Raw genomic sequence first — 26,001 nt, forward strand, 5'->3', positions numbered from 1 at the left:
AAAGATGTTAATGTGAATATTCAATAGGTAGCCTGTGTTCTTTCTGTTCTCTTGGCTAAAGTCCTGACTACAGTGTTTCCCCAACAATGGAAAAATAGTGTATTTGTTGATATAGCACATTATTTAATTACATGCTACAAAGAAAAACATTTCTTTTTATCTTATTTTAAATATCATATTTCATATGTATGTAGAAATGTAATTCAAGTTACTAATTATGTGCTTTCCCTTTACCTTTTAATTCTAAGTAGAACCACTCTATGGTACATTAAAAATTCCTTGAAATGTCTTAAGGATTTATCCATGCCAGATCTGCTTCAAGATGTGTATCTGAACATACAGCCTTCCCTATTTTTTACCTCCTACTACCATGTGTCACCAGCTTCCCCTTCCAAGTCTAAGAAATCTTCTTTGCCACATGTAGTGAAACTGTAACTTCTTCCAAGATAAATAATTCCATAGAAGTTTAAAAGCTCCCTTAAATAATGGGATGTAATATGATACAGCACACATTCACTTGTCTAGTTTAAAACTTAAGATATTCAAAATATAGCTGCTTTCAAATAAAAATAAATTGAGGAGACATTTATGTTAGTTTTCTTTCCTGCCCAACATAAACATAGTTTAAGAGAATGTCAGAAACCTTTCCCAGTATGTCCTGAGAATACTATGTTTCTCATGAAATTGACTTAAAAGGTAATTTCTAAAAATTACTTGTAACATGATTTGATGGAAACGCATACTCTTGATTTTTCTCTCAGCTCAAGTGGCTTGAGATCCTAATTTATTTTACAGTTAGTCATTTTTGCAGTTACTCATTTCTCTACACTCAACATTTAGTTGTGAAATCAATGGGATCGAAGCAGATTGTGGTTGTGCATGATAGTGGGGGACACTGGCAATGTTTCTGATGCTGATTGGCACAGTGGCTCTCATGCCATCTTTGAAAGGACACATTGCAGGTGCTGTAAAAGACTATTTTACACATAGGTAGGCTGCATAAATACCTGCTCCAGTTCCTCCCAGATTACTGATCCCTACTTGATTTATATACCTAGTTAAATTTTCAAAGACAAAGGTTTTTTTTTTTCTTTGAAGTATGTATGAGTCCGAGCTACAGACAAATTTCTTTCATTAGGGGTTGATTTCAGAATTAAGCATTCTTAGAAATTGAGACCTTTATAGCTTCAAAATTCCCGTGCGTAATCAGATCTTCAGTTCTGTTTTTAACCACTGGAAAAGCTGCTTCATAAAAGTTAAGACAGCATTTACTAACTTTATATGTAACCTACCTAAATTTGAGTGGAAATACCAAAACATTGTTCAAAACTTAATGCTGTTGAGAAAGACCTAGTACACACTTGGTACTTAAAGATATCAATTTGATGTACGCCTTAGCAAACACAGTAGGAAGTTAAAGACAAGTTTCCATTAGTTAACTAATGATATACCTTTGTGGCTTTGGCTGCAGCTCTTCCTCAGTGAAATCCACAACATTCAGTTACCAGACCATATATTTATAGTCTTTCTCAGTGTCCAGTTATAGATTTCTAATCTTGCCAGTGTTCAGTTGTCAGTCAGAATCTGCCTGTCAGTAGAACTGGCACAGGGCAGAACACTGCAGTGTTCACAAGGTTCCTGCCTTGTAGTTTAGGGGTTGGTAAATAGCATGTCCATTTCCACAGACACTAGGAAGCTGAGGTGCAGGGAAGGTGGTTAACTGTTATTCAGAGGCCATATCCTAAAGTGAGGATTCGATTCTGACTCTTCTCTTTCTTTCTCTTCAAAGTGAACACTGCATGGAATCCCAAGTCTTTTTCTGTGATTAATTCAGGGAAGCAGATAATGGTAGAGTTTCAAAACCATGTGTGTCACATTTATTGATATTGTAATCCACACCTTTTTGGAACCCATGTGTTTTGAAAAGTTTAAATATATAATTGGAGGTCTCTCCAGGCAAAATTTGTTAAAAGATCACATTTGTCTCTCAGAGCTTCTCAGCAGATGTGTGTGACAGCCATGTGCTAAAGTGACAAAAGTCCAGGAGATAGGTTTGAAAGCATGCTAATAATGATCCCTCAGGAAGGATTTTCTATATTTAAGAATTTACCATTTCTATTGTTAATTGATTAAAGGAAAAGATTTCATAGACTTTCTTCCTCCTATTCCTCATTCTTACCTCTTAGGACAGAACCTGTTGACTACAAGATCAACTGCAGTATGGACTTTTTATAGTTTAACCAGTAGGGAGGATCCAAATTTCACTTAAGTAGAATAATGAGTTTTCCTCTCAACTAGTATTGTCAGTTGCCGGTTTTTAAAAATCCTCCAGGAGCATTCTCTGAGCTTAGATTATTACAGGCTACAGTGTGCTCCCTCCCCTCAACTCCCAACAAACATGTGCTATAGGAAGTTGATTCCCAAGTGTTTGTGACAGATCTAAAAAAGAGATTGTTTCTGCTTGAAAAATGAAATTACTAAGGTAGCTATAGAAAAGATCAGGGCTTGGGCAGTGGATCAAGAACTTGATGGGAAAATCATGGCATTTGCAGGTCAAAGACTCTTTAAGTGTGTTCTTTGAAAACTAAAAAAACAAAACAAAACAAAACAAAAAAAACATGAAACTATTTCTCTGTCGTTTTATCATTGACCATATTCCGTGCTTCAGGTAATGTCTACATTAAATATAAATTTGTAATTACATTAACAGCAAATTGAAAAGTATTTGGTAATACACATATTGAAAAACTCTTTAAGAATAATGTCTCGCCACAGTGTGGGAACAACTGAGTAAGTGCAATATTGAGATTAAATTAATGGTTCTCTGTTTTACCAGCCATGTGGGAAAAAAAAAATCAAGATACTCTAATAAAAGATTTTGGTGATTTCATATCATGTCAAAATGTTCACCCTGTCCGCTGGGAGAAAGAAGCTAGCTGAGACAATTTATATATCTCTGCAGTATTCAGAAATCCAGTTTCTGAACACGCAGCTAGGTTGGACTTTCCACATTATATCTGGCTAAGAAGCCAAGAGTCTAGGACCCCTTTCTGCCTGGGAAAAAAAAAAAGCTTATTGCCTGTTGTTTTCTTTCTAGTCAAATAAATGGGTTTACTCTCCTTAAGTTCTTGGTATGTTGAAATCAGCCCAGTTATCTGAAATGGATAATGCTGTTTTAGAATTCCGTGGAAGCAATATGGCATAATCATGATGTATGAGGGCTCTAAATCAGCTGGAATTTAAAACCTGCCTCTACTACTTACCTCTATTGGTTACCTGCATTCTCACTCCTGGGCCTCTCGTCTGATAAATGCAGCTAATAATGGTTCACATCACAAAGGGGAATTGTGAGGATTAAATCAAACAAAGCATATAAACTGTTTAGAACAATTCTTGGTATGCAGTAAGTATTCAATAAATGCTAACTATAATTATGATTGTAATTATTTATTGCTGCTGTTGCTTCAAAAATGTATTTTCTTATGTTTTCTACAATCCCAGATTAGTGCAAATGATATGAATTGTTTAGAGATTTTCTCCCATTCACACTTGCGAGAATTCATTTTGAAGATTTATTTTTTTTTCATGATGCCTCTTCCACAAATCCCTCTGGCTTCCCACCATCCAAGCCATAAGTGTTTGTCAGAGCCAAGTTGATTATTAATCAAATGGAGCCTGAAGAAAATCTTTGGGATTGTTTTAATTGTGGTTTAAAGAACTTCTCTTACCATCTGGGCTTACAAAAATACCTAGAAGTTAAAAATGAAGTAAATTTGAACAAAATCTCCAGCTTTTGGTGCTTTATGTACAGCAGGCTGATAGTCTACGAAGAAGAAAAAGTTTGCCAAATGATCACAAATTTTCAGAAAGGAATCTAGTTCACACTGTTTGTTTTTTTCAGTCAGGATATGTAATTTGTCCCTCATTTCACGTGTTCTTATAAATTGGAAAGAACTTCAAAGCCAAACAACATTTTGAAGTGCTTTTGCCCTGACTTCTTGGAATGGTCTACCTTAAAGAAATGGTCTTTTGTTATGAGACAGACTTAGCATTTCTTTTTCAAAGGAAACCATCATTTTTCTAAATAAACTCTACTGGTTTAATGCTCTTTCTCTACTTGAAATACATTTTCTCCCGCCTGCCGAAGCAGGGTATTTGCAGCGGAGTGATCTTGATTCCTCTTTGTTCTCTCTGTCTGATGTGCCTTTGATAGCGGATGGTTTCTCGCTCTTTGGGAGCAAATCCAGATGATCTGAAGGACCCAATTAAAATTAGTATTCCACGCTACGTTCTCTGCGGGCAAGGAAAGGATGAACACTTCGAGTTTGAGGTCAAGGTAAGTGTTTCTTCTTTACTTTACTGGAGAAATGGAGGCGCCAGGTTGTGCAGTGCATTCGCTGCTTTTTTTGTAAAGAAAGATGAAGCTGCAGCTGAATATCTAGTTTTAGAAAGATATTTGCCATGCCCAGTTTCAAACCAGTGGGAGCTCTGACCATCACCCAAAGGGTGAAGCTACAGCACAGAAGGTAGCGGTGATTAGGGTGTCAGGCATGTATGTGGTAGATCTACATATTGTAGGGTAGCCAATCACCCCAGGTTACCCAGGAGTGTACTACTCTGTGCATAAAATTCTACTCACTAAGGGTCTCTGCTTTGATGCCAGGCAAACCAGGACACATGGTCTACCTACCTATGGACTTATGCTCAATTTTCATATCTCTAATAATGGGAATAATGTTATTTATGTCACAAACAGCATATGTATGAGTGCATATAAAGTGCCGAGTCTAGTGTTTTGCTAATAATAAGCAACACAGTATGTCTATTGCTTTTATTACTACTGTTATTTTTATGAGTGTATTAATACTACTAAGTTGTAATCTTTCCTAATTGGTTTTAGACATTATTTGATTTATATAGCTTTGCAGGAAGAGATATGCCTGCTTCTTTATATTACACTTTTTGAGATCATGACTTCATCTTATTTCTATTTTATTTCCATTGACTCATAACATTTTATTAAATATTGTTGGCCACCATCCCCTTTTCAAGGAATTAATGATACACTGTACTCCTTATTTCCAAGATAGGTGATGATGATTGCTGTAATGACATATAGCAGGCTTCACAGTTTATGGCTGTATAAGGTGTTCCTGGGGGTGATTATCACAAGATGCCAGACTGTAATCTAGATGCTGAGTTCTTTATATTGTAATTCTGCTTCAGTTCACTCAATGCCTATAAATTTCAACTTTTCTGAGCCTCAGTTCCCTCATTGCTAAATGAGGAAGTTGGACGACAATACTGGTTTCCATATTTCTTTGTAGCTGAGGCCTTTGTTTAATGAGTATCTTAGGAGGGAAGTCTTTAGAAAATAGGTAAACTTGGGGCTGCTCTGGGGCAAAGGAGCTCCTTCAGGTATGCATGCTCTTTCTGTTTTCCTACAGAAACAGTGCAAATCACTTTTCTAATTTGTCAGGTTTTTTGATTCTTATTTCTTGTACTCAGTTTTCCTTTAAAATTGAAACAGAACACCTAAGCATTCATAGTTGGGCTTGAGGTTTTTGTTGAGAAGATATGACATTTGTGTATGGGTGGCTTTGTCTTGAACTTTGCTTCTTTGCTGCCAGATTTTGAGGCTTTTGATTCAAATGTTATAGCATGCCTTTATCTAGTACTTCACTTCCCACTGCTACTGCCTTAATGCCTAATTCCTACTCAGTCTCTTTTCTCAGCCATTTTAAATTGTTTGTGCATATAGAATTCCATGAGAGAGTGAGTTTGTGTGTATGTCTATAATGTTTTATACACACACACACACTTTATAAACAATTTCTGGAGGTGTTTTTAGTATTTCTACATTTTTTTTTAAAGATTTATTTATTTGTGCATACAGAACTGGGGTACAGGCCAGAGGCTCAGGGGCAGCGAGAGGCTTCACCAGAGACAGAGTGGGGGAGCAGAACAGGCAGATCGACGAAGTACACTGCTGAGGGGAGCAGCGGGCGGGTCAGGAGAGGTCTGACGCGCCATGTGGTCACCTCCCGGGCAGGCGGGGATCAAACTCATGAGGAAGTGGCTTTAGCTTCTCAGTGCAGTGCTTTAACCCACTGCACCACCAGGGAGGGCCAGTATTTCTACATTTTTAATTGAAATAAAATTGACATATATCATTGTGTAACATGTTGATTTCATAGATTTATATATTAAAATATGATTGCCACTGTAGTCTTGACTAGCACTCTATCCCATCACATAATTACCAGCTTTGTGTGTGTGTATGTGGTAGTAGCTATTAAGATTTAGTCTCTTAGCAACTTAAATAAAGTTGTTTAAAGTTTACAATACAGTATTGTCAACTGATCACTATCCTGTATGCGTTCCAGAATTTACTTATCTATTAGCTATGATTTTGTACCCTTACGCAGCCTATCCCTAGGTCCCCAGCTTCTAGCCTGTGGTAACCACCAGTGGACTCTATTTTGACAAGTTTTGCTGTTTTAGATTGCTTGTGTAATCACTGTACAGCATTTGCCTTTCTCTGACTTTGTATAATACTCTCAGGACCATTGAAGTTACTGAGAATTATATCCTTTCTCATGGCCAAATAATACTCCACTGTGTATGTGTATGTGTCTTTACCACAGCTCCTTTACCCATTCATCCACTAATGGGCAATTAGGATATTGTGAATAATGCGGTGCCAAGAATGGGAATACAGATTTTCCTCTCTTTGAACTCCTGTTTTCATTTCCTTCAGCTATATGCTTGGATCATATAACCGTATATTATTTTGGGGGGACCCTCCATTTTGTCTTCCATAGTGGCTCAACCAGATTTTAAATGAGAGAATAAAGGCTCACTTTCACTTGTTTAAAATTAAAGTTAAAATTCTCCAAAACATAAAACTCATAGCACTGAAGGACATGCATTGATTTCAGTTAGTACATAAATGTATTTCATTTGAATCAACCAGATGTGTTAATACAAATATTTAATTGACTTATTGCATAGAACTTAAGGAATGGATAAGATGTTCACTGTTTCAAATCTGAGTTGATTTATATAAAAAGGCAAACAAATAATAGTCCAGGCTGTATGTCAATTACAGGCCAAAATTATAAAGCTGCAAAGGCAGGATAGTGAAACCAAATACAGAGAATCCACAGAGTCTTCAGACTAGCTCTATGCTTTTACTTCAAAATACATAAAGTATAAAAAACGTTTTTCTTTCTTTGAACTTATCAAAGCCATATTCTAAAAGCATGCCATTGTTCTGCTTCCTTTTTGTACTTTTCCCAGGTGCTGTAATCATTAACACCAGGAGTGGACTGTAAGCATTTGCCTGGAGAGCTTCTAGTTTTCTGAGTAGGGAGGGTGCTTCATGTACTCATAGATAGGTGATCTGACAGTCTCACAGTCCTGTGAGTCTACCCCATCATAGCAGTATTGGGGCTCTATACTAGAAACAAACTTGTATTAATATACTGCTCTTCTCCTTAATAAAGCAAACAAGCATGGTTGAACTCCCCAAAGAAGGATAGCAGCTAGAATAGCTCCAGATTCACCAATGTCCTTTCCAGCCTTTTTCAGTTTATCTAGGCAAGTCAATGTACCTCCCTGAGCCGCATCTGTAAAAAAACGGTTGGTATGGAGAGAGTGGGAGGTCATATGTGTGGGGTGTTGGAACAATGCCTGCCACTTATACTAAAGGGTGGGTCTTATGCCTTTAGCTTTACCAGTAGACCTTCCTGCTCTTTGTCATAGAGACTAACTTAATGGGGTGGGATTACTGAACAATGTAGAGAGGTTCAGATCAATTGAAGAATGATTATACAACTTGTTAAGTTGATTTCAGTCAGCACAGAGCAGTAATGGAAGGGAGGTGGGTGGCTGGAGCACTCATCTCGTCATGGTTGTCTGTCCTGTCTTTCTATTGGTGCCTCCTTTCCAGCAGTGCTTTTCAGGGGCTTGGAGGACACAGGGTGCTCAGGGCCAGTACATGCTTGTCGGATGGGGGCATATCTGGCCAGTGGCCAGCAGAAAGCCCTGGTTTCTATGTGCACTTCTTGCATGGAGCATATGTGGGCCAGACCTGTTGTCACCTGAGGAGCTCAGTCAAGACTTGGCACAACTGTCGGCTCTGGCCATCAGGATCATGACTTAGCATTCCCTAAGTAATAGGCGTGTGTGGTTGCTTGTCTGTTCTGTAGTCCTAGAAGTGCTTTCAGCATTTTGTAGAAGTTGAGATCATATTTTAGGGTAGTTTTAAATAAACAAAGTGGCCATTTCCAAACCTTTGCTGGTTTGCAAAATTTGCTGTTATTTTCATGTATGTTTTAATTCCTTATCCTCATTTTGACCAAATCACTGGCACTTTGTAGATTGTGGCTATTCCTCAGGCTTTGATAAACTCGGAGCATTTGGTGGTGGATAGACCTTCCAAGAAGCGTGAAGAAGAAATGCCCAGAAAATTTGCAGTTGTAGAGTTGAAGCAATCACATTTATCGTCAGAGAAATTTCTTTTTATTTGGCAGAACAGAAATAAGAGCCATTTCAGTCTATTAGATAAACTATGTGTACATACGTCTTTTAGAAATACTCCCAACTTGATAGAATATAAATGTTCAGGAGGATTTGTGGGTTGGCATCTGAAACTCTGCTTATTAGTAGCCTGAAAAATTATATTGCTGGTGAGTATTAGCATAGCTGAGACAAATGGAGTACTGCGTGTGTTTTGGTCTTCCAGATTCACTCAGCTTGTGTACTCTTATTTCAAACATAAATAACAGGAGAACAAGTGACATTGGGGATTAATCATATTTTGCCCTTTTTTTAAAAGCACCCCTTCTTTTTCTTTGAGAACTTTGTCATTCACTGAAAAAAAAAATGTCATTTTCCCCTTCCCCTGTTTTCTCAAAGCAACTAATCTTTTATATTGCCTCAACTTGGGCAGTTTATTTATCTTCACAAAATAAGTGCTGCACAAAGGAGAAATGATGGAGGTGAAATGAGATGAAGTCCCAGTCACCACCTTGTGTTCCATTTCATTTGTTTTTCCTCTACAAGAATCTATGAATACCTCCTGTCCCTTAATTTTAGAAGTTTCAATTAAAGTTCCTTAATTTTAGGGATTTTATATCTCTGTATTTATATTTCTATATTAAAGATTTTATATCTTTAAAATTTGTTTTAAAATAGATCACAAAGTGATTTCAACTTCTCACCAAAGGATGTCACTGTGATGAAGGGTGTGTGGCTGCTTCTACCACCCTGGTTTAATTTCATTCTCAACACTGTGTGATGAGATTTTAATTAAACCTAATGTAGTAATGCTTGTTGCTATACAGATTGAGACATTTACAATATATTGTAATTCATGTTTTCTCAAACATGTTTTAAGTTATATTGCTGCATAAGACTGTTTTTCAAAAATCTGGTAAAACTTTTTTGAATATATATTAAATTGGTATGAAACTACTTCCTCCAAACTGAATGCAAGAGTTTTATTTTCAAATACTTAGGTAGTTCCTATAAATGTTAAAAGATAAACATCACTGAAGGAAACTGTACAAGTAACTGTTTAAATGAGGGCTAGTAGGAATATTTTTCTTAGAAAACTGTTGATTCTCCTCCAAAAAAGGATAGTTTTACACAAGCAAATACAAATTGATGACAGATTTTAAAATTGACAGTCCTTAACTAACAAAATATGCATATACCATACATTTGTGGAAACTTGCAATTGAGAAATATTTATAAGTAAATGCAATTTATCCTGTGGACATGTTTATGGTATTTAAGTTATTTAGAATCATTTTATGCCCCAGGAAAGATGGATTTGTATCAGCAGAACTATTCAGTGAGAGAAAAGTAATGAATGACTCCTCAAAGACATGCAATCATGATGTCCTGCATTCTCAGCATTGAAGAAAATCATTGAATACTTTGATTCATTTCTTATAGTGATCTTCTGTTTCTTTCTTTCTTCTTTTTTTAAAGATTTTATTTTTGCCTAGAAGAACTTGGGTGTAGGCCAGAGGTCCAAAGGGTGAGAGGATTTACCAAAGACAAAATAGGAGGCAGAACAAGCAGATCTACTGAAATACATTGCTGAGAGGAGCCATAGGCAAGACAGGAAAGATCTGCTGTGCTGTATGTGGGTAGCTCCCTGACCGGGGATCCACTTGCGCCTTCCCAGTGGTAGTAATGGTAACCCCTAGGCCACCAGGGAAAACCTGTTGCTACTTTTCATTCAACACTTATCCCATGTCTGCTTTTAATTTGGGCAGGACTTTAATATATATTTCCTCTTTGTTTTCAGTTTTTCCAAACTTCACATGCACTGTTTCCCCAGCTCTAGATGTGAAAATGTCTCTGTTATAAAGGATTTGTCTATTTTCTTGTGGAGAGATGGCTAATGTGGTTGTTTGGTCCACTTTTTTTTTTGTGATGGCCTTCATCATCATTGTCCTTACCTTGTTTACGTGTTTATAAACAATGTGAGATTTAAATGTTTTAGACATCCTATAGGAAGCATGAATAGATGGAATAGGTGGGTACTAAGCTAAGTGAAATACATCAAATGGAGAAGGACAAATGAAAAAATTCTTAGGTGCAGAGAACAGATTGGTAGTTACCAGATGGGAAGGGTTTTGGGTATATAGGTGAAATGAGTAAGTGGGTCATTTGTATGGTAATTGTTGGAAACTAGATTTTTGATGGTGATCGTGATATAGAGTAAATGAATGTTGAATTTTAATACTGTACACCTGAAACATACAATGCTATAAAAAAAAACAAAATTTAACTTTAAAAACTGAAATAAAAATATGTTAAAATACATTCCTTTAAACTAAGGGGGAAGAGGATATGAAGTGACAAAGATAAATCATAACCCTGGATGTATCAATAATAATCTTCACTTTTCAACATTTTGGAGAACTTATATGCAGTTAACAGTTACGGAGCTTTACTTTCTTCTCCACTACTGGGAAAACTCCTATAGTCAACTAGAGTAACACAGTGAATACAAAGATCCGTCTGATACTTGCACTGCCTTCATTAGCCCAGTTCAGAGGACTTGTAGATGAGGCTTTGGATAGCTTTCTCCATGTAGGGATTTCTTTATCCATTTCCTCCCATTGATGGCCATTCACCATGATAGCATCCCACATACCAGTAGAAGCACAGGGTACTGAGGGCAAGAAAATTGAAGCAAGTACATTGACTGCTATTTGGGAAGGGTGGGGGGAGGTGGGAAGTTGAGGGTTTGCTGTCAGGGATTTTCTCATCTTCTTGCTGTCTTGTGTTCAAATGCCCTTGATTCTACCCCCCAGGAAAATATTTAACCATGCCATGTCCTCCCCACGATGTAGTGTATTCATATTGTGAGAGAAATTGAGATCCTTTATATGATGGTATTATTTGGGAGCCATCATGGGAAAGAGAAAAGTAACCCAAAATTATGAGATAGATTTGAATTAGTCATTTCATTAATCAGAGATTTTTAAAAAATAGCCCAACATTAATGAGCTATTAAAGCAATAAAGGGGAAGAAATGACAGACAAAAGCCCCACAGACTAGTTTGCCTTCTTCTAATGTGAGGTTTTTTGTAAGTCTTTTTCTACCCAGTGAAATAAAAAAAGACATTGTGAATTCATTGTCACTAAGAATCTGAGTATATTTAAAACAAGTCTATCTTGAAACTCTTCCAGCTCTTCATTAAGGAGCCTGTGATGTGTCAAGTACTCTCCTAAACATCTCTCCTGGAGCTTCATTTCAGTAAAAAAAAAAAAAAAGAGACAAAAAACAAGTTATTTAAGTAATATATACTGCGCTAGATAGTAATAAGTGATTAATGAACAAGCAAATTGAAGAAATAAGTAGTGCTGAGCTGCAGAAAGGGAGATGTAGTTTTAGAAAGTGTATCCAATAAAAGTTCACTGAGAAAGTGATTTGTGAACAAAGATTTGTAAGAAGTGAGGGAGCCACTCATGTGAAAATAACATCCCAGAAAGAGGAAAAATCCTTGACTTTTGAGGCTATCCTTGCTGTGTATCTTGTTCAATGTATTCTAGATAAGCAAGCTAAAATGAGTAAGAAATAATGAGGCCAGAGAAGTGACAGATCACAGAGATTCTCACGGTTTAGTGGAAGGCCTTGAACTTGTACCCTGAGTGAGGTAGAACATCTTGTGTGGTGTCTCATTCATACAAAGAAATGGCCTCATCTTACAAATTTTTAAATTAATAAACTACTTTCCTAGGAAGAAGAAAAAAGAATGTAGGCAGATTTGATGAGGGGATGTGGAGGAAGATAAAAACAGAAATAAGGTGACCACGTAGGAGCCAAGTAGGAGTTAAAAAATCTGTGTAAGGGCCCTCCCTGGTGGCGCAGCGGGTTAAAGCACAACACTGAGAATCTAAAGCCGCTTCCTCATGAGTTCGATTCCCGCCTGCCCTAGAGGTGACCACATGGCGTGGCAGACCTCTCCTGACCCGCCCGCTGCTCCCCTCAGCAGTGTACTTCGTCGATCTGCCTGTTCTGTTCCCCACTCTGTCTCTGGTGAAGCCTCTCACCGCCCCTGAGCCTCTGGCCTGTACCCCAGTTCTGTATGCACAAATAAATCTTTAAAAAAAAAAAAAATCTGTGTAAGGCCCTCCCTGGTGACACAATGGGTTAGGACACAGCATTGTAGCTGGCCACAGACACTTCAGTGCGAGTTCTATCTGGAGGTGATCCATATGGAGTGGCAGACCTCTGCTGACCCTCCCGCTGCTTCCCTCAGATTGTACTTCATTGATCTGCCTGTTCTGCTTCCCATTCTGTCTCTGGTGAAGCCTCTCACCGCCCCTGCACCTCTGGCTTGTACTGCGGTTCTATATGAATAAATAGATGTGTTTTAAAAAACATATCCAGATAAGAGAAGATAGTGATGTTGACCAATAATTTAATAGTTAAGATGGTGCTGATAGTCAGATTCTCTCTATATCTTAAATTCTGTCATAAAATATTTGTAGGCTGATTGGATTGGAAGTTTGAGAGAAAGGTGCATCAATTGAACCTTCAATGCCATGCCTGCTTTTTGGATTGAACATGTGAAAGAATGTAATTGTTATTTACTGAAATGAGGGAAGCAGGAAGGAGGATGGGTTTGGGTAGGATTAATTTTGGTGAATTTAATGTTAAATTTGAGATCCATATTAGACATCCAAGCAGGCAGACATATCAGGTAGACAATAGGATATATGCATCAGGGTTCTGGAAAAGGTATGAGCATCCAGGGAATCATCAGCATATAAATTTAACCTGTGGGATGAGATGAGATCACTAAAGGAGTCAATGGAAGTAAAAAATAAAATATGTTCAAGGACTAATAAGTCCTGGAGCATTTGGATATCTAAAGGTCAGAGAGAAGAAGAAATGCCAGCAAAGAAGAGAGTGTAGCTACCTGGCTACCACATGAGGAAGGTATTATTCTGAGGAGCTCTTAGCTGTAGATCAAGTAATTAAGTAAATGAGGACAAAAATTAATCAGGGGATTTTGCAATATGGAGGCTGTTGATGACCTTGTAAAGAATAGACAACATTGTCAGACACTACTTTGATTGGAGTGGATTTCAGGTATAATGGGAGAAAAAGAAGTTGACAAAAATAAACTCTTTCAAGGAGTTTTGTTGTAATGGGAAAGACAAATGGAGAGTGCTAGCTGGAAAGGAAAGGGAGGTCAAGATGGGAGTTTAAGATGAGAAAAATAATAGCTTGTTTAGGTGGTGATGGGATCAGAAAAGCTTGTATAAAGTGGGTTTGTGTTACCGCGGGAAGGAGAAGAGAAAATTGCTTATCGTAGTGTCCTTCAGAAGGCAAAGGGGGTGGAGTCCAGTGTTTAAGAAATAGGAGCACTGGCATTACTGCACATCTATATATACATCATGCCCAGTAATTGGAGAAAAGATGAGGGATAGGGCAGTTAGTGGCTGATAAGTAGACTTGGTTGAGGGTGCTTCTGAAAATCTTCTGATTGCTTCCATTTTCTAAGTGAAAGAGGAGTCATGGTTATCAGCTAACCATGAGCACAGGAATGAGGTAATGATAATGAAGATTTGAAGAGAAAGATGGAGTATTTCGATAGCTATTATCTAAGATTATTTAGAGAACTTTTTTCTTTATATATATATACATCTTTCTTAATTTTGTACATTTTTTCATCACAGTTGTAATCTCCATGGACTTACCACCACCACTTCACCCAGGTGTCATTACCATAGTCGCGTATGCTTTTCCCACCCCAGGTTTCATTTTGTTCCCCTCTCCTCCCTTGTAGTATGTCTCTGGTTTACAGTTGTTAGTTGATGTTTGTTTCTATTTTATTACAATACTATATATATATATATATATTTCCTGATCACTTACACTCCTGCTATGAGGAAAACCATCATTTTTTCCCTTTTCTTCTGGCATATTTCATTAAGCATGATCCCTTCCAGCTACATCCATATTGCCCTAAATGGCATGAGTTTATCTTTTTGCTTGCTGAGTAACATTCCATTTTGTATATGTACCACATCTTCTTGATCCAGTCATCTATTTTTGATTTATTATTTTGATAGCCATTACCTAAGTTAGCTACTATCTAATGGAAGAGTAAATGGAGTTTGTGTATGTGGTATGCCTAGTGGGAGAATTAAGACTAACAGAATGTCGTGATTATGATATTAAAATGGGACAAATCCATCTGATGGTCTGTTTTTCTTTACCCACATTCTGCTAGACAGGTACAAGTTTATTCCAGGAAATTTCAAGGGTTGGTTAAAGATTCCAATGAGGAAGATTGCAAGAAAATTGTTATAGGTTGCCCGTGGTTTTCATGTTGAATGAGGAAAGAATCAGGGAATAATTGGTCAAGGAATAAGAGGTCAGGGTGTTGGAAGGATCATGTGTTTAATGAAATGAGCAGAAATTATAACTGACCAGAGTTCCATAATGTTGAAGCAGATGAGAGTGAGCAAAACATAAGACCTGTAAGGAATTGGGGTCTTGACCAAGGTGAACTGACACCTGAAAGGAAGATGGGTAGAGTGGTAAAATCCAAAGAAGTGAGCTACACAAACGAGAAATTTTAGAAAGGATAGATCAATGGTTGGGAAATGGCTAAAGAACAAGAACATATACCCACTGTCTGGCCCAAGAGGATGAAGAATATTGGGAGAAAATAGATCCTACAGGGGTTACTTAAGAGAGTAAATTCTCAGCTAGAGTGAAGATGAAGGAGGTATTCTTTAGAATTTGAAGATCTAGAGGATTTTCCTCATGATGGACATTGAGATAAAGAGTGGAAGGATTTGAGGAAAAAGAAGAACCAGGGAGCATTATTCTAGAGGATGTTGGTGACCTAGGCTTCTTCAGTGAGAGTCTATGTAGTACAAATTTACAACACAGCATGATTTTATTTATGAATACCCTGCTTACTACTCCCAGGTCATGGACATGATTCCATTAACTCTCCTGAGTTTTCCTGGTAACTAAGCAGTGTCACACCCACTCCTGTTACCATTCTCTCTCACACCTGGTTTGTGTCCAGCCGAGGCAGCATACTGCCATACTGTCACTCCTCTGCTGATTATGCTGCCCTTGCTGATAGTGTTCCAGCAGAATCTGAAAATATACCCTCTCTCCCAGCCTAGTTGCCTTAAGCTCAAGTTACTTGCATTCTAGCTTTTAAAACTTAGAGCTACAGGGCCCTCCCTGGTGGCATAAAGTGTAAGGACACAACATTGCAAGCTGGCCACAGCTGTTTCAGTGCGAGTTCGATCCCTGGTCCCAGAGGTGACCCATATGGCATGTCACCTCCGCCTGAGGCCTCTCCTGACCCGCCTGCTGCTCCCTCAGCAGTGTAGTTCATTGACCTGCCTGTTCTCCCCACTCTGTGTCTGGTGAAGACTCTTACCATCTTACACCTCTGGCTTGTACTCCATTTCTGTATACATAAAAATAAATCCTTAAAAAAAAAAAAAACAACTTAGAGCTACAGAGCACCTGTGCTACTTTTATTGAAGATTTTCTGAAAATATAATTCCTTTGGCTTCTTAATGAAATATATTTTAAAATAAGCACATAGGAAACCTGCCACAATTGAAAACTTTGTTATAAATAATGAACACAGAGGAAAGGATGATAATACATATATATATATATCCTTGCAAACCCCAATATCATCTTTTTTGCTACTTTGGGAAATGACTGTATGAGAGAGTCAACAAGACTCAGAATTTTCCCCTCCTCCCAGAGCTAACCACATGAGTTTTCTCCCAAATCTTGCTTCCAATTTGCTACTTAACTTCGGTGGTTTACATTGGGGAGGATCTGACTCTGTCTGAATGGAGGTAATTTCAATTGACATGTATAGGGTAAAATTTTCCCATACAGCAGGGGAGCTGCTCCACTTGGAATAAGCACATTCAGGAGGTGTGACATAAGGGAAAGGCACCCAAAAGGATTGGTGTGACATTGTTGTGGGTGCCAGGTTAAGAATATGGATTTTTTTCTAAGACACTCCTTAAGTGGGTCTTAAGGAGGGATGATTAGATTTCTGTTTTAGAACCTCCCCTGTGCAGAGAAGAGAATGTACAGGCAGGTGTGGGTGTGGACAACTTAGAGAGACCAACAGGAGTCTTAATGGCCTCGAGTGACAAGATGGTGGGAGTGACACAGGATGGGGGAGAGCTTGAGGGGTATTTAGGAGATGAAAGACTCACAGAGTGTTTGTTCAGTTAATGGCCAAATTAGTAACTTCAGTGAATGGCATGGCTTGGTAGATGGTAATGAAATACATTGACATGAAGAACTCCACAGGAGTACTACTGATATTTAACCTGGGAAGATGATGTTCAGTTCAGATTTAGACAATGCATTTGAGGTGCCTTGTGACAGCTGAAGAAAGCTGTCTCGAAGTTGTATAAATGGGTCTGTACTCAGTGGAGAAGTGGAGGCTAAGATAGGAATTGGAGAGTCATCAGCCTGTGCATTAGGTGTGAGAGTGCGTCCTTATGGTCGCTCCTGCCGTCTTGGTACATGAACTCTTGAGCTTGGATTTCCCCCTCAATAAGCTCATATACTCGAAACAAAAGTTGAATGGCTGGCAAAGGCTACATTGAGAAATTTCCCTTTGGGAAAAAAAAAAAGCAAAATAAATTGTGTGTTTTCATGCTATTAGTTATTGAGATGCAGAAAGTGTGATTTTTCCTCTTTTCTCCCCCTTTCCTGTGTATTGTGATGGCATCTGATAACCAGTCCTGACATGTGTGGATACATTGCCGTGACAGGAAGGTCATGCTGTGGATTGCCTTCCTGTGGCCCTAAGGGAGGATTAAGGGACACTTTGTACAATACATGTAGCAGTGACTATCTGCTCCTCATTTCATATGGACACCTGCTGCTTATAATCAGATTTGAGAGCCAGAAATGTACTTACAGCATAATTACTATACTTAAGTCTTATTTTAGGCAACTAGGTTAATATTTTCTACCCTAGAGAAATGTTATGTGTTTATTACTTTTTATTTAATTTTTAAATTATTTTTTCTAGTTAATGCTAACTTATTTTTATTTTCCTGGTTAATAGATCACTGTCTTAGACGAGACATGGACAGTATTCAGGCGTTACAGTCGTTTTCGAGAAATGCATAAGACACTGAAGTTGAAGTATGCAGAGGTAAGTAATGAAATAATCACCTTAAATTAAGAAACTTGTTTTCAAAGTAAACAAGATGTTTGGATTATCTTTATTATCACCTTAGGTTGACAGGTGTCATTGGATTTATCTCAGTTACTCCTCTGTCAAAGATAACTTTCAAATTATGTCTTTTGTTTTATTTCTATTCTACATAGCTTAAACATTTCCCAGCATAAGATTTTGAAAGTCAGAATAAATTAATTCTGCCCTTTTTATAAATTTTACGATGACTTAAATAAATATTTTAATCAATTTATAACTTCTCAGCTGTGAGACCTATTAAAAAGAAATAGTAATAAATTCCTCAGTATAGATTTTCCCTTTTTTCTCTTAAAAAAGATTACATTAATGCTTAGACTTCCACTTAATGAAAAGTCAAGTTATAAAAGTTAATTTTTCATTGAACATGGAGGGGAGGAGATGGTGAATATGGATTATTTAGAAGCAAAGAGGCATTTCATGAATCAAGTCCAGTACACAGAGTGTATTGGTACATTAATAATCTTTCTTTTCTTGGCCTAAAACTAGTTTTTAAAACACTTTTAAGGTAAAAAAATTATTCCTAGAATCAGTGTGCTTCTCTGGTGAATGTGTTAGAATAATTATTATTTCATTTCAACAAGAACCTTTGTGTATTTGTGAATTTTGCTTTGACCTGACTGCAGATCAATCATTAGTTATAGTCTTACACTGACTACTGCTTTTCAGAACTATTTTGATAGCTTCTTATGAAAGCCTAAAAAATTATTTAGACATCTGTCCCTAGCTGGGTTCACATACAAAACAAACAAACAAACAAAAAACAGTAAATGGTGTAGCATCCCCATGCCTTCAGCCCTTGATTATCAGATACAAAAAGAATATCTTTTGTAAACAAAATGGCTTTTTGATGTGTCGATGATTCATGGGTTAAATTATCTCAGAAATTCTGTTATCAAGATATCATAATAACTATTGAATTTTTTAAAAGCTGGGAGACATCAGGTATGAATTATAATTCAGTGTTCTCCAGTGCCTTCAGTTCCTGAAGTAACTGCATAAAAGTCAAGTTAAGCTTGTATCTGCAGTTTATCCTTTATGTCCCAAGCTAACATTATATACATCTTAAATGAACACAGCAATTTGATTTTAAAGTTAGCCATACAGCTCATTAACTACTTGGTTGTAAATTACTACGTCAATAGTTTAATTATATGTAAACTTTTATGTTAACATAGTAAATTTCCACAAATTTGATAAATTATGAGAAAAACAATTTACTTGAAACAAAAGGACACAAGCTTTGCCAAGATTATATATTACATGTGTGTGTATATATCATTCATTCCATGCTTTGTTATTAGTTCTTTCCTTAATTTAGTTCTTTCCTTAATTTTGTAGATTCTAGTAGTATATTAATGAATTTAAAGCCAAGTATAAGTCTTTTCACTTACAAATCTTAAATTCCTGTAACTATGAAGAAGGAAGAAAATAATAACTAATCCTTAAGCAGCAAGCATGTCAGGTGGTGGCTGGCATGTTAAGTTACACACTTATAGAAAAAGTAAGTAAAGTGTGGGGAGATAGAAAGCATGGCACACTTTAGTGTAAGGTCATGTCAGCATTGGACTCTGATGAAATGGAATTTTAGCTGAAATATGTGAAAAATATTTAAATAAGTTGATCATTAACAATGCACAATTCTAGTCAGTAAAACAATGAAAAATTCAGAACAAACTGAAGCAACCCTTAATTATACAATAGAAACAACTTACCTGTGGTTAACAATCCTGTGAAACAATAAATGGAAGAGGTTGTTTTGGTACCAAAGTTAATAAACAGAGATGATCACATAGGTAAGATTCTTTTCAGGGAAAAAAGAATTTATTACATACATGCTAAAATAAAAATTCTGTGATCTCCAAGTGAAGAAAATCCTGTTGATTTTGTTCTTTCATTCATTCATAAATCTCAATGGAGCCTCACTGTTCTTCACTTCATAGCAGGACAGCCACATTTCCCCCTCTTACAAAGCAGAAGGAATGGATAATGAACTAATAGAAAAACAAAGAAGATAATTTTGGATGATGTCAAATGCCATAGAGAAAATAAAACAAGGCAGTGTGATAGCGTGACAGGAGGATGGGGCATGGGCTGCTTTGAGATGGACAGGCAGGGGTTGCTTTGCTGAAAGATTTGAACCAAAATCTGAATTGTGAGGAGCTAGGTGTGAAAATCTGAAGGTGAGCAGCAACCTAAATGGTGAGAGTAGCAAATACAAGGGCCCAGGAGTGAGACTAAGCTTGCATGTTTTAGAGACAAAAAAGACCTATGGGAAGTACAAGTGTGGTAGAGATGGGGGCAGGGAAGTAGGTAGAGCATTGGTCACATACAGCCTGAACTGTTACTCCCGGGGCTGTGGAAAGCCACTTTATGATGTTACAGATTGAACTTGAAACAGCTGGAGTTTCTGTCTTCACAGATGACCTCTCACAGAAACCTTTTCTTAAAGACAGACTCATGATCTAAATAATAACCAAGAATAGAAATTGTTTGCCCATGTTGACTGTCACTTCGTGACTTAGAATTTTTCTCCTAACCAAAAAAAGGAAAAAAAAAATATTAAAGAGAACCAATAGCCATGTGCATGGATATCTGAAAGAGAACATGAGTAGTGATTTGAAACCATGTGGTAAGACCCCAAAACCAACACAGCACATAGAAAGGGAAGCTGTGCTAGTGATAAACCCATATGGCAGGGAAGGTACACTTGAACTTTTTTATAACAAGACTGCTTTCCTCACCTTTTACTGTGTGATTGCCATGTCTAGGGGTTTGCTACATTTTTTGCTATTCACTATCTCCTTTGGTTGTAATGGGAGACTTCCTCATGCCACATACACCACTGGTGAGCAGAGCTATTGTAGAAGTCTAGGCACTTTGTTTCTTGTTTCTAAGCTACTGGTAAAATAAAAGTAGGGAAGAAGGGCCCTCTCTGGTTGCACAATGGGTTGGGATGCAGCACTGCAAGTTGGCGGCAGCCTCCTCACTGCCAGTTCGATCCCCGGCTCCCAGAGGTGACCCATATGGCGCGGCAGACCTCTCCTGGCCCATCTACTGCTCTCCTCAGCAGTGTACTTCATCGATCTGCCTGATCTGCTCCCCACTCTGTCTCTGCTGAATCCTCTCACTGCCCCTGCACCTCTGGCCTGTACCCAGTTCTGTATGCATAAATAAATAAATCTTTTTTTTTTTCTTTTCAATAGTTTATTTGCCATCATTTTGTGCTTTTTTCCATCTCAGTTGTAATCCCTTTGGGCTTCCCATCACCAGATCACCCATGTGCCATCACCAAAGTCCAGTGCATTTCCCTCCCCCCACTGTTTTTGAGATCATTCCCTACTCCACCCCCATAAAGTGTCTCTGGTATTTAACTGCTCATTATTATTATTATTCTCTCACTTCATCCATTATACTCCTGCTATGAATGAAACCATTCGGTATTTTTCCTTTTCTTTCTGGCTTATTTCACTAAAAGTGATCTTTTCCAGCTCTATCCATGTTGCTGCAAAAGGAATGTGTTTATAAATAAATAAATCTTAAAAAAATTTTTTTTAAATGTAGGGGAGAAAATATCTTTAAAAGAACATTAACATGTCATTGTAGATCCTGGTAAATCTTATTTCAGTGAGAAAACACTATTGTGCATTGAACATTTTCAAGATAAATCTTAAATTTCAAGTTGAATATCAGCTGTACTTTTTCCCTGAGAATTTGATTGTGTGCGTGTAGTCTAGCTTCATTCACATCATCTTCCTTGCTGAGTGTTTGTTGGGACTTGAGGTTAATAATATGTTTATCAGATATCTATTAATTTATTATTCAAATTACTGCTCTCTCTGTGTACAAAGTTAATATTTTTAGTTAACCATTGAGTTCATATGGTCTATTTTACCTAATAGCATCCTACAAATCATACAACTTGTTTAAAACATAACTTCTTTAGGCAAGTTCATACAGAAGGATCCTGAAAATTTCCTTTCATGTATCATACCCAAATGGATACAAGTTTTATTTGCCTTCTTCCTTCACCAGATTGGGTTCTATTTCTATGCAAATAGAAAACTACTCCTGTTCTCTTCATTGCAAGGGTAACAAAGTAGTTGATGATAATTTTTAATGATATTCATATAACTTACCTAATCCTACAAAGTTACAAGTTTTTAATGAAACTGAAAAAATATTCGAATTTTATACATGCAAAATTTATAGTATATTTGTGAAGATACAGAGAATTTTTGTTTATTCTGAAATTTTAGTTTTGGTATGTACCTTATAATCTTTTAGAAGTTTATCTAAAGTTACAGCCTATTTATTCACATTTCCTTCTGGCGTTTTGCCTTGTTCTCCTGGAGGGTATACCTCTAAAGCAATTCGATGTGACATTTACTTTCATGGAGTCTTTTTTTTTTTCTTTCAGTGATCTCTTCACATAATAAATGACAAGTTTATGGTAAAAGACTGAAATAATTCAAGGATATATCCATGAATTTGACTATTTTTCTTACTCCAACCCTCTGAAGTAACCATTTGCATTTCCTGTAGGTGCTGTCCTTAGGTTCGACCTAACATTCGCTCTCTCTCAGACTCACGTCACAGGACCTGAGAATGTCTAAGACAGACAGGCCTTTGCTTCCCAGCAGGGCCAAGACTTGAAGAGGGCTTTGCAGCAATGTCTGCTGTGGTACATATAGTTCTCAAAGGAGCTGTCTCTTTTCTACATCTATCTCAAGTGATAGTTTAGAGCTAGGAGATGAGGTCTGTGTTAGACAGATTCAAAATTGCTGTATCATAAAATCCCATACCACAAGGAAGCCATTATCTCTGGGAAAGCTCCATAGGGAGAACTTTTAGAGTCCCTGCAAGTGACTAGCTGAATTACAGGAGAGACCCTCACTGAGGGAAACTTAAAACTAAGGTTTTCCATGGTCCACAAGCAATATATTATTTTGCCATGAGGAATGGTACCTCGTAACAAATTTGGCATATGAATTTATCAGGTTTTCAGAATCCTTTTGGTGGATTAGTCTAGATTTTGTTCCTGTACTACTTCCCCATGGACATTTTTTTTTTTTTTAAAGATTTATTTATTTGTGCATACAGAACTGGGGTATAGGCCAGAGGTTCAGGAGCGGCGAGAGGCTTCACCAGAGACAGAGTGGGGAACAGAACAGGCAGATCGACGAAGTACACTGCTGAGGGGAGCAGCGGGAGGGTCAGGAGAGGTCTGCCACGCCATGTGGTCCCTTCCGGAGCAGGCGGGAATCGAACTCATGCGGAAGCGGCTTTAGATTCTCAGTGCTGTGCTTTAACCCGCTGCGCCACCAGGGAGGGCCCCCCCATGGACATTTTTAAGCATTTCTACATGTCTTGCTCTGTGAAGAAATTTGGTAATTGCTCAACTACTCTTAATTTATTTAAGACTTTTATTATGACTTAATTTATTAAAAGAAAAAAGTAGGAAAGAATACTAAGAAATTGAGTAGTGTGAGAGCCCTGAAGACATTCACCCAATTAGTAAGAAGGTTTTAAGAATTCTGTAACTATATTTCAGTTAAGTCTTCTAATCTCCCTATTATCCATGTTCCTTTGCTTAATTACTTCCCACAATGTCTCCCTAATCAAAATGATGTACAGTTCAACTGAAGACCCCTCAGGGATGCCTTAGATGAACCAATTAAAACAATAATGAGCTGTTGATTATTACATATAGTGTATGTCTTTGAGGAAACTGGAAGGAATAGATTTAAGATTGTTACCAAAAAAATGAATTTATCAATTGAAAGGACAGGAATTCATGAGGTGCTTACAAAACTTTGAAGAGTAGGGATAAAGGGCAGAGAAAATGTAGAAACTAAGAAAAAATCCATTATTTGTGTGTGTTGACAAATTCCATGAATAGAAAAAGAAAATTGAATTCTCTGATTTCAGAATATTAAAGGAGAGAATAATGATCTTAGTGCTTATGTGTTTATTCAGTTTTCAGACCCACCCAATGAGGCTTCTAAATTGCTTTATTTTAATTCATTTTTTTAATCTTAGTTTTTATCTGGATCCCAAATCAGTTTCACTTTTGTCTTGAATTAATTTGTCCTCTTGATGTACTGACATGCATTGTACAAGATAATAGCTCCTTCTGGCTTTCCTTCTCAGCTTCCCTTCATTGACCTTGTATGGAATCTTAATCAAATTAAACCTTGGGTTTTCAGATTCCACATCTGTAAAATTATAATGCCACAGCCAGTTTGTAAAAGATTGTGAGAGATGCAGATAAAATGTTATTGAAAACAACTGTGAAGTATTATGTAACATCTGCAAGAGAGGATGTCTTTGAAATTTTATCTTGCAGATCATTTCCATAGTGCTCTTTATCAACATGAAAAGTGTATATTTATTCTCTAATAAAATCACTGTAAGCATTTCAGACATCAATCAAGTTATGTGTTCAGAAACAAAGCCCCATTAAATATTCTCTTTTTCTCTGAAAGAGGAAGAGTTACTGTTTATGTCTAGTGTTCTTGAAGTTTATCTGTGGATTCAGATCACAGTGTGAGAGAAGACAGAAATACAACTTGTCAAAAAGCTGAAAAAAGAGATTACTTTGAAACTGCCTCCCTTTTCAACCTTTAGAACTAGTCATGATAACCTGGTGTTCCCGCCCACTTCCCTTTTTAGATGATGGGTCCAGTGGACTCTCAGTATATTGCAGGGGGCTGTGGAGCAGAGCCTCTCAGAGCTGCTGGTTCCAACAAGTTCAGACCTGCATGCCCTGTCCTATTTTTAGATGCCCTCATTTTAGTACTTTTCCTTACATCTTATGAGAATCAACATAGTGAAAGTAGTTAAGTATCAGAATTGATTGTTGAGGAACCTTTCATAATCTTAGCTAGGAGAGATTCAGAAGTAAGTTTGTATGTAGTCTATTTAAAGGTTAAGAGGATTAACCATGAAAATAGGACTCTTTATTAAAATTTATAATCAAATGTTTAGAGAACTTTTAAAATTTATAATCAAAACAAATGTTTAGAGGATTTTTAATGCCTGTGCATAGTGAGCAAAAGTGATATGTAACAGGCCGAGTTGCCTGTCTTCATAACTGAGATATCACAGTGAGTCATTAGAGAGCCTGAGTGTCAAAACAGGATCTACTTGGGTCAGCCACATCCCCAAGGGGGTTCCTTCTCTCTGCAGAACTAAGGGAGTAAAATATTTTCAGAGACTTTGAGTACAAATGAAAGATTACTGTGTTAGAACAACCATTTTCTCACACATGGGCGTCTCTGAGTGCTCAGCAAATACCAATGGGAGGGAAGAAAATGATTAGGTAAGAGGTTATTTCATTTGTATATGGACTTTCAGTTTGTGCTGATAGAACAATTTCTCACCTCTTTATTTTCCAAGTAATTCCCCCAAAGCAGCACCAGAAATGGGAATGAAAAGAAACTAGCTATTGGCCTTGTATTTTTCTTGGACATTTATTTGCCATCCATCACTGAAATGCATTCTAAACAGTTTTATAACTAGCATTCCAAATTTAATATTAAAATTGCAAATCTACTCACCACCCAAATTATAATGCTACCAACCATAGCCACAGGGAACACCAGTAAACCTTAGATAAATTCAGCTGCACCAAGCCCTCAGCCTTCTTAAATGTTTAAATAGCAAACAGCTATGTAGGCAAAAACAGAATACTGCCCACTTCCTGACTGGGTATGTTGTCAGGGATGCAGGTATCTCACTGTATAGTTTATATCATTCCTTTCTCTCTTCCTGATAGAAAAGCAGTATTTAAAAGTATTGCCTTTTAAGTGTGGGAGAAGGAGCAGAAGGCATCAAATTGGGAAGCGTTCTCAAAATATGTGGCCCCATCAAGTTCTGGTTCAGTTATCTGATATAGAGTTGAGACTACTGTATAGTTCGACCATCAAGTGGTAGTGTCTGGACTATTGGTTAAGATGCTGTCATTTCTTTTGCAACCACCTTAGGTATATTTAGCTCACCAAACCTAAAAGGTGATTTCAGTGACAAGCAGTTTTTTCGAAATTAGTAACAAGTAAGTTTAAGCCTATGTGATAAGAGTATGTGGTTGTTGCTTTAATAACAAATGACCAAGGAACATGGATTTGTATCAGATTTTTCTTTGTAACCAACAAGAAAGCTTCTATGAAACAATTTGCCCTACTCCAAGGTGCTTTAAAGGTTAAGTAGTCCATTTTTTTTTTTT

The 26,001-nt window shown here is 37.2% G+C and overlaps 1 protein-coding gene across 2 annotated transcripts in view; it reads left to right on the forward strand.

Annotated features, from left to right (window-relative positions):
* Positions 1-26,001, forward strand: part of KIF16B (kinesin family member 16B) — a 252,959-nt gene that overhangs the window by 181,420 nt on the left and 45,538 nt on the right. For both annotated transcript variants that reach the window (XM_004687156.1, XM_012728321.1), the window contains 2 exons: positions 4,214-4,336; positions 17,625-17,714. In XM_004687156.1, coding sequence (XP_004687213.1) covers positions 4,214-4,336; positions 17,625-17,714 — 213 coding nt within the window. The remainder of the gene's footprint in view (positions 1-4,213; positions 4,337-17,624; positions 17,715-26,001) is intronic.

The sequence above is a fragment of the Condylura cristata genome, unplaced genomic scaffold (genome assembly GCF_000260355.1).
Source record: "Condylura cristata isolate star-nosed mole 26May11 unplaced genomic scaffold, ConCri1.0 scaffold00022, whole genome shotgun sequence".
Classification (NCBI taxonomy): domain Eukaryota; kingdom Metazoa; phylum Chordata; class Mammalia; order Eulipotyphla; family Talpidae; genus Condylura; species Condylura cristata.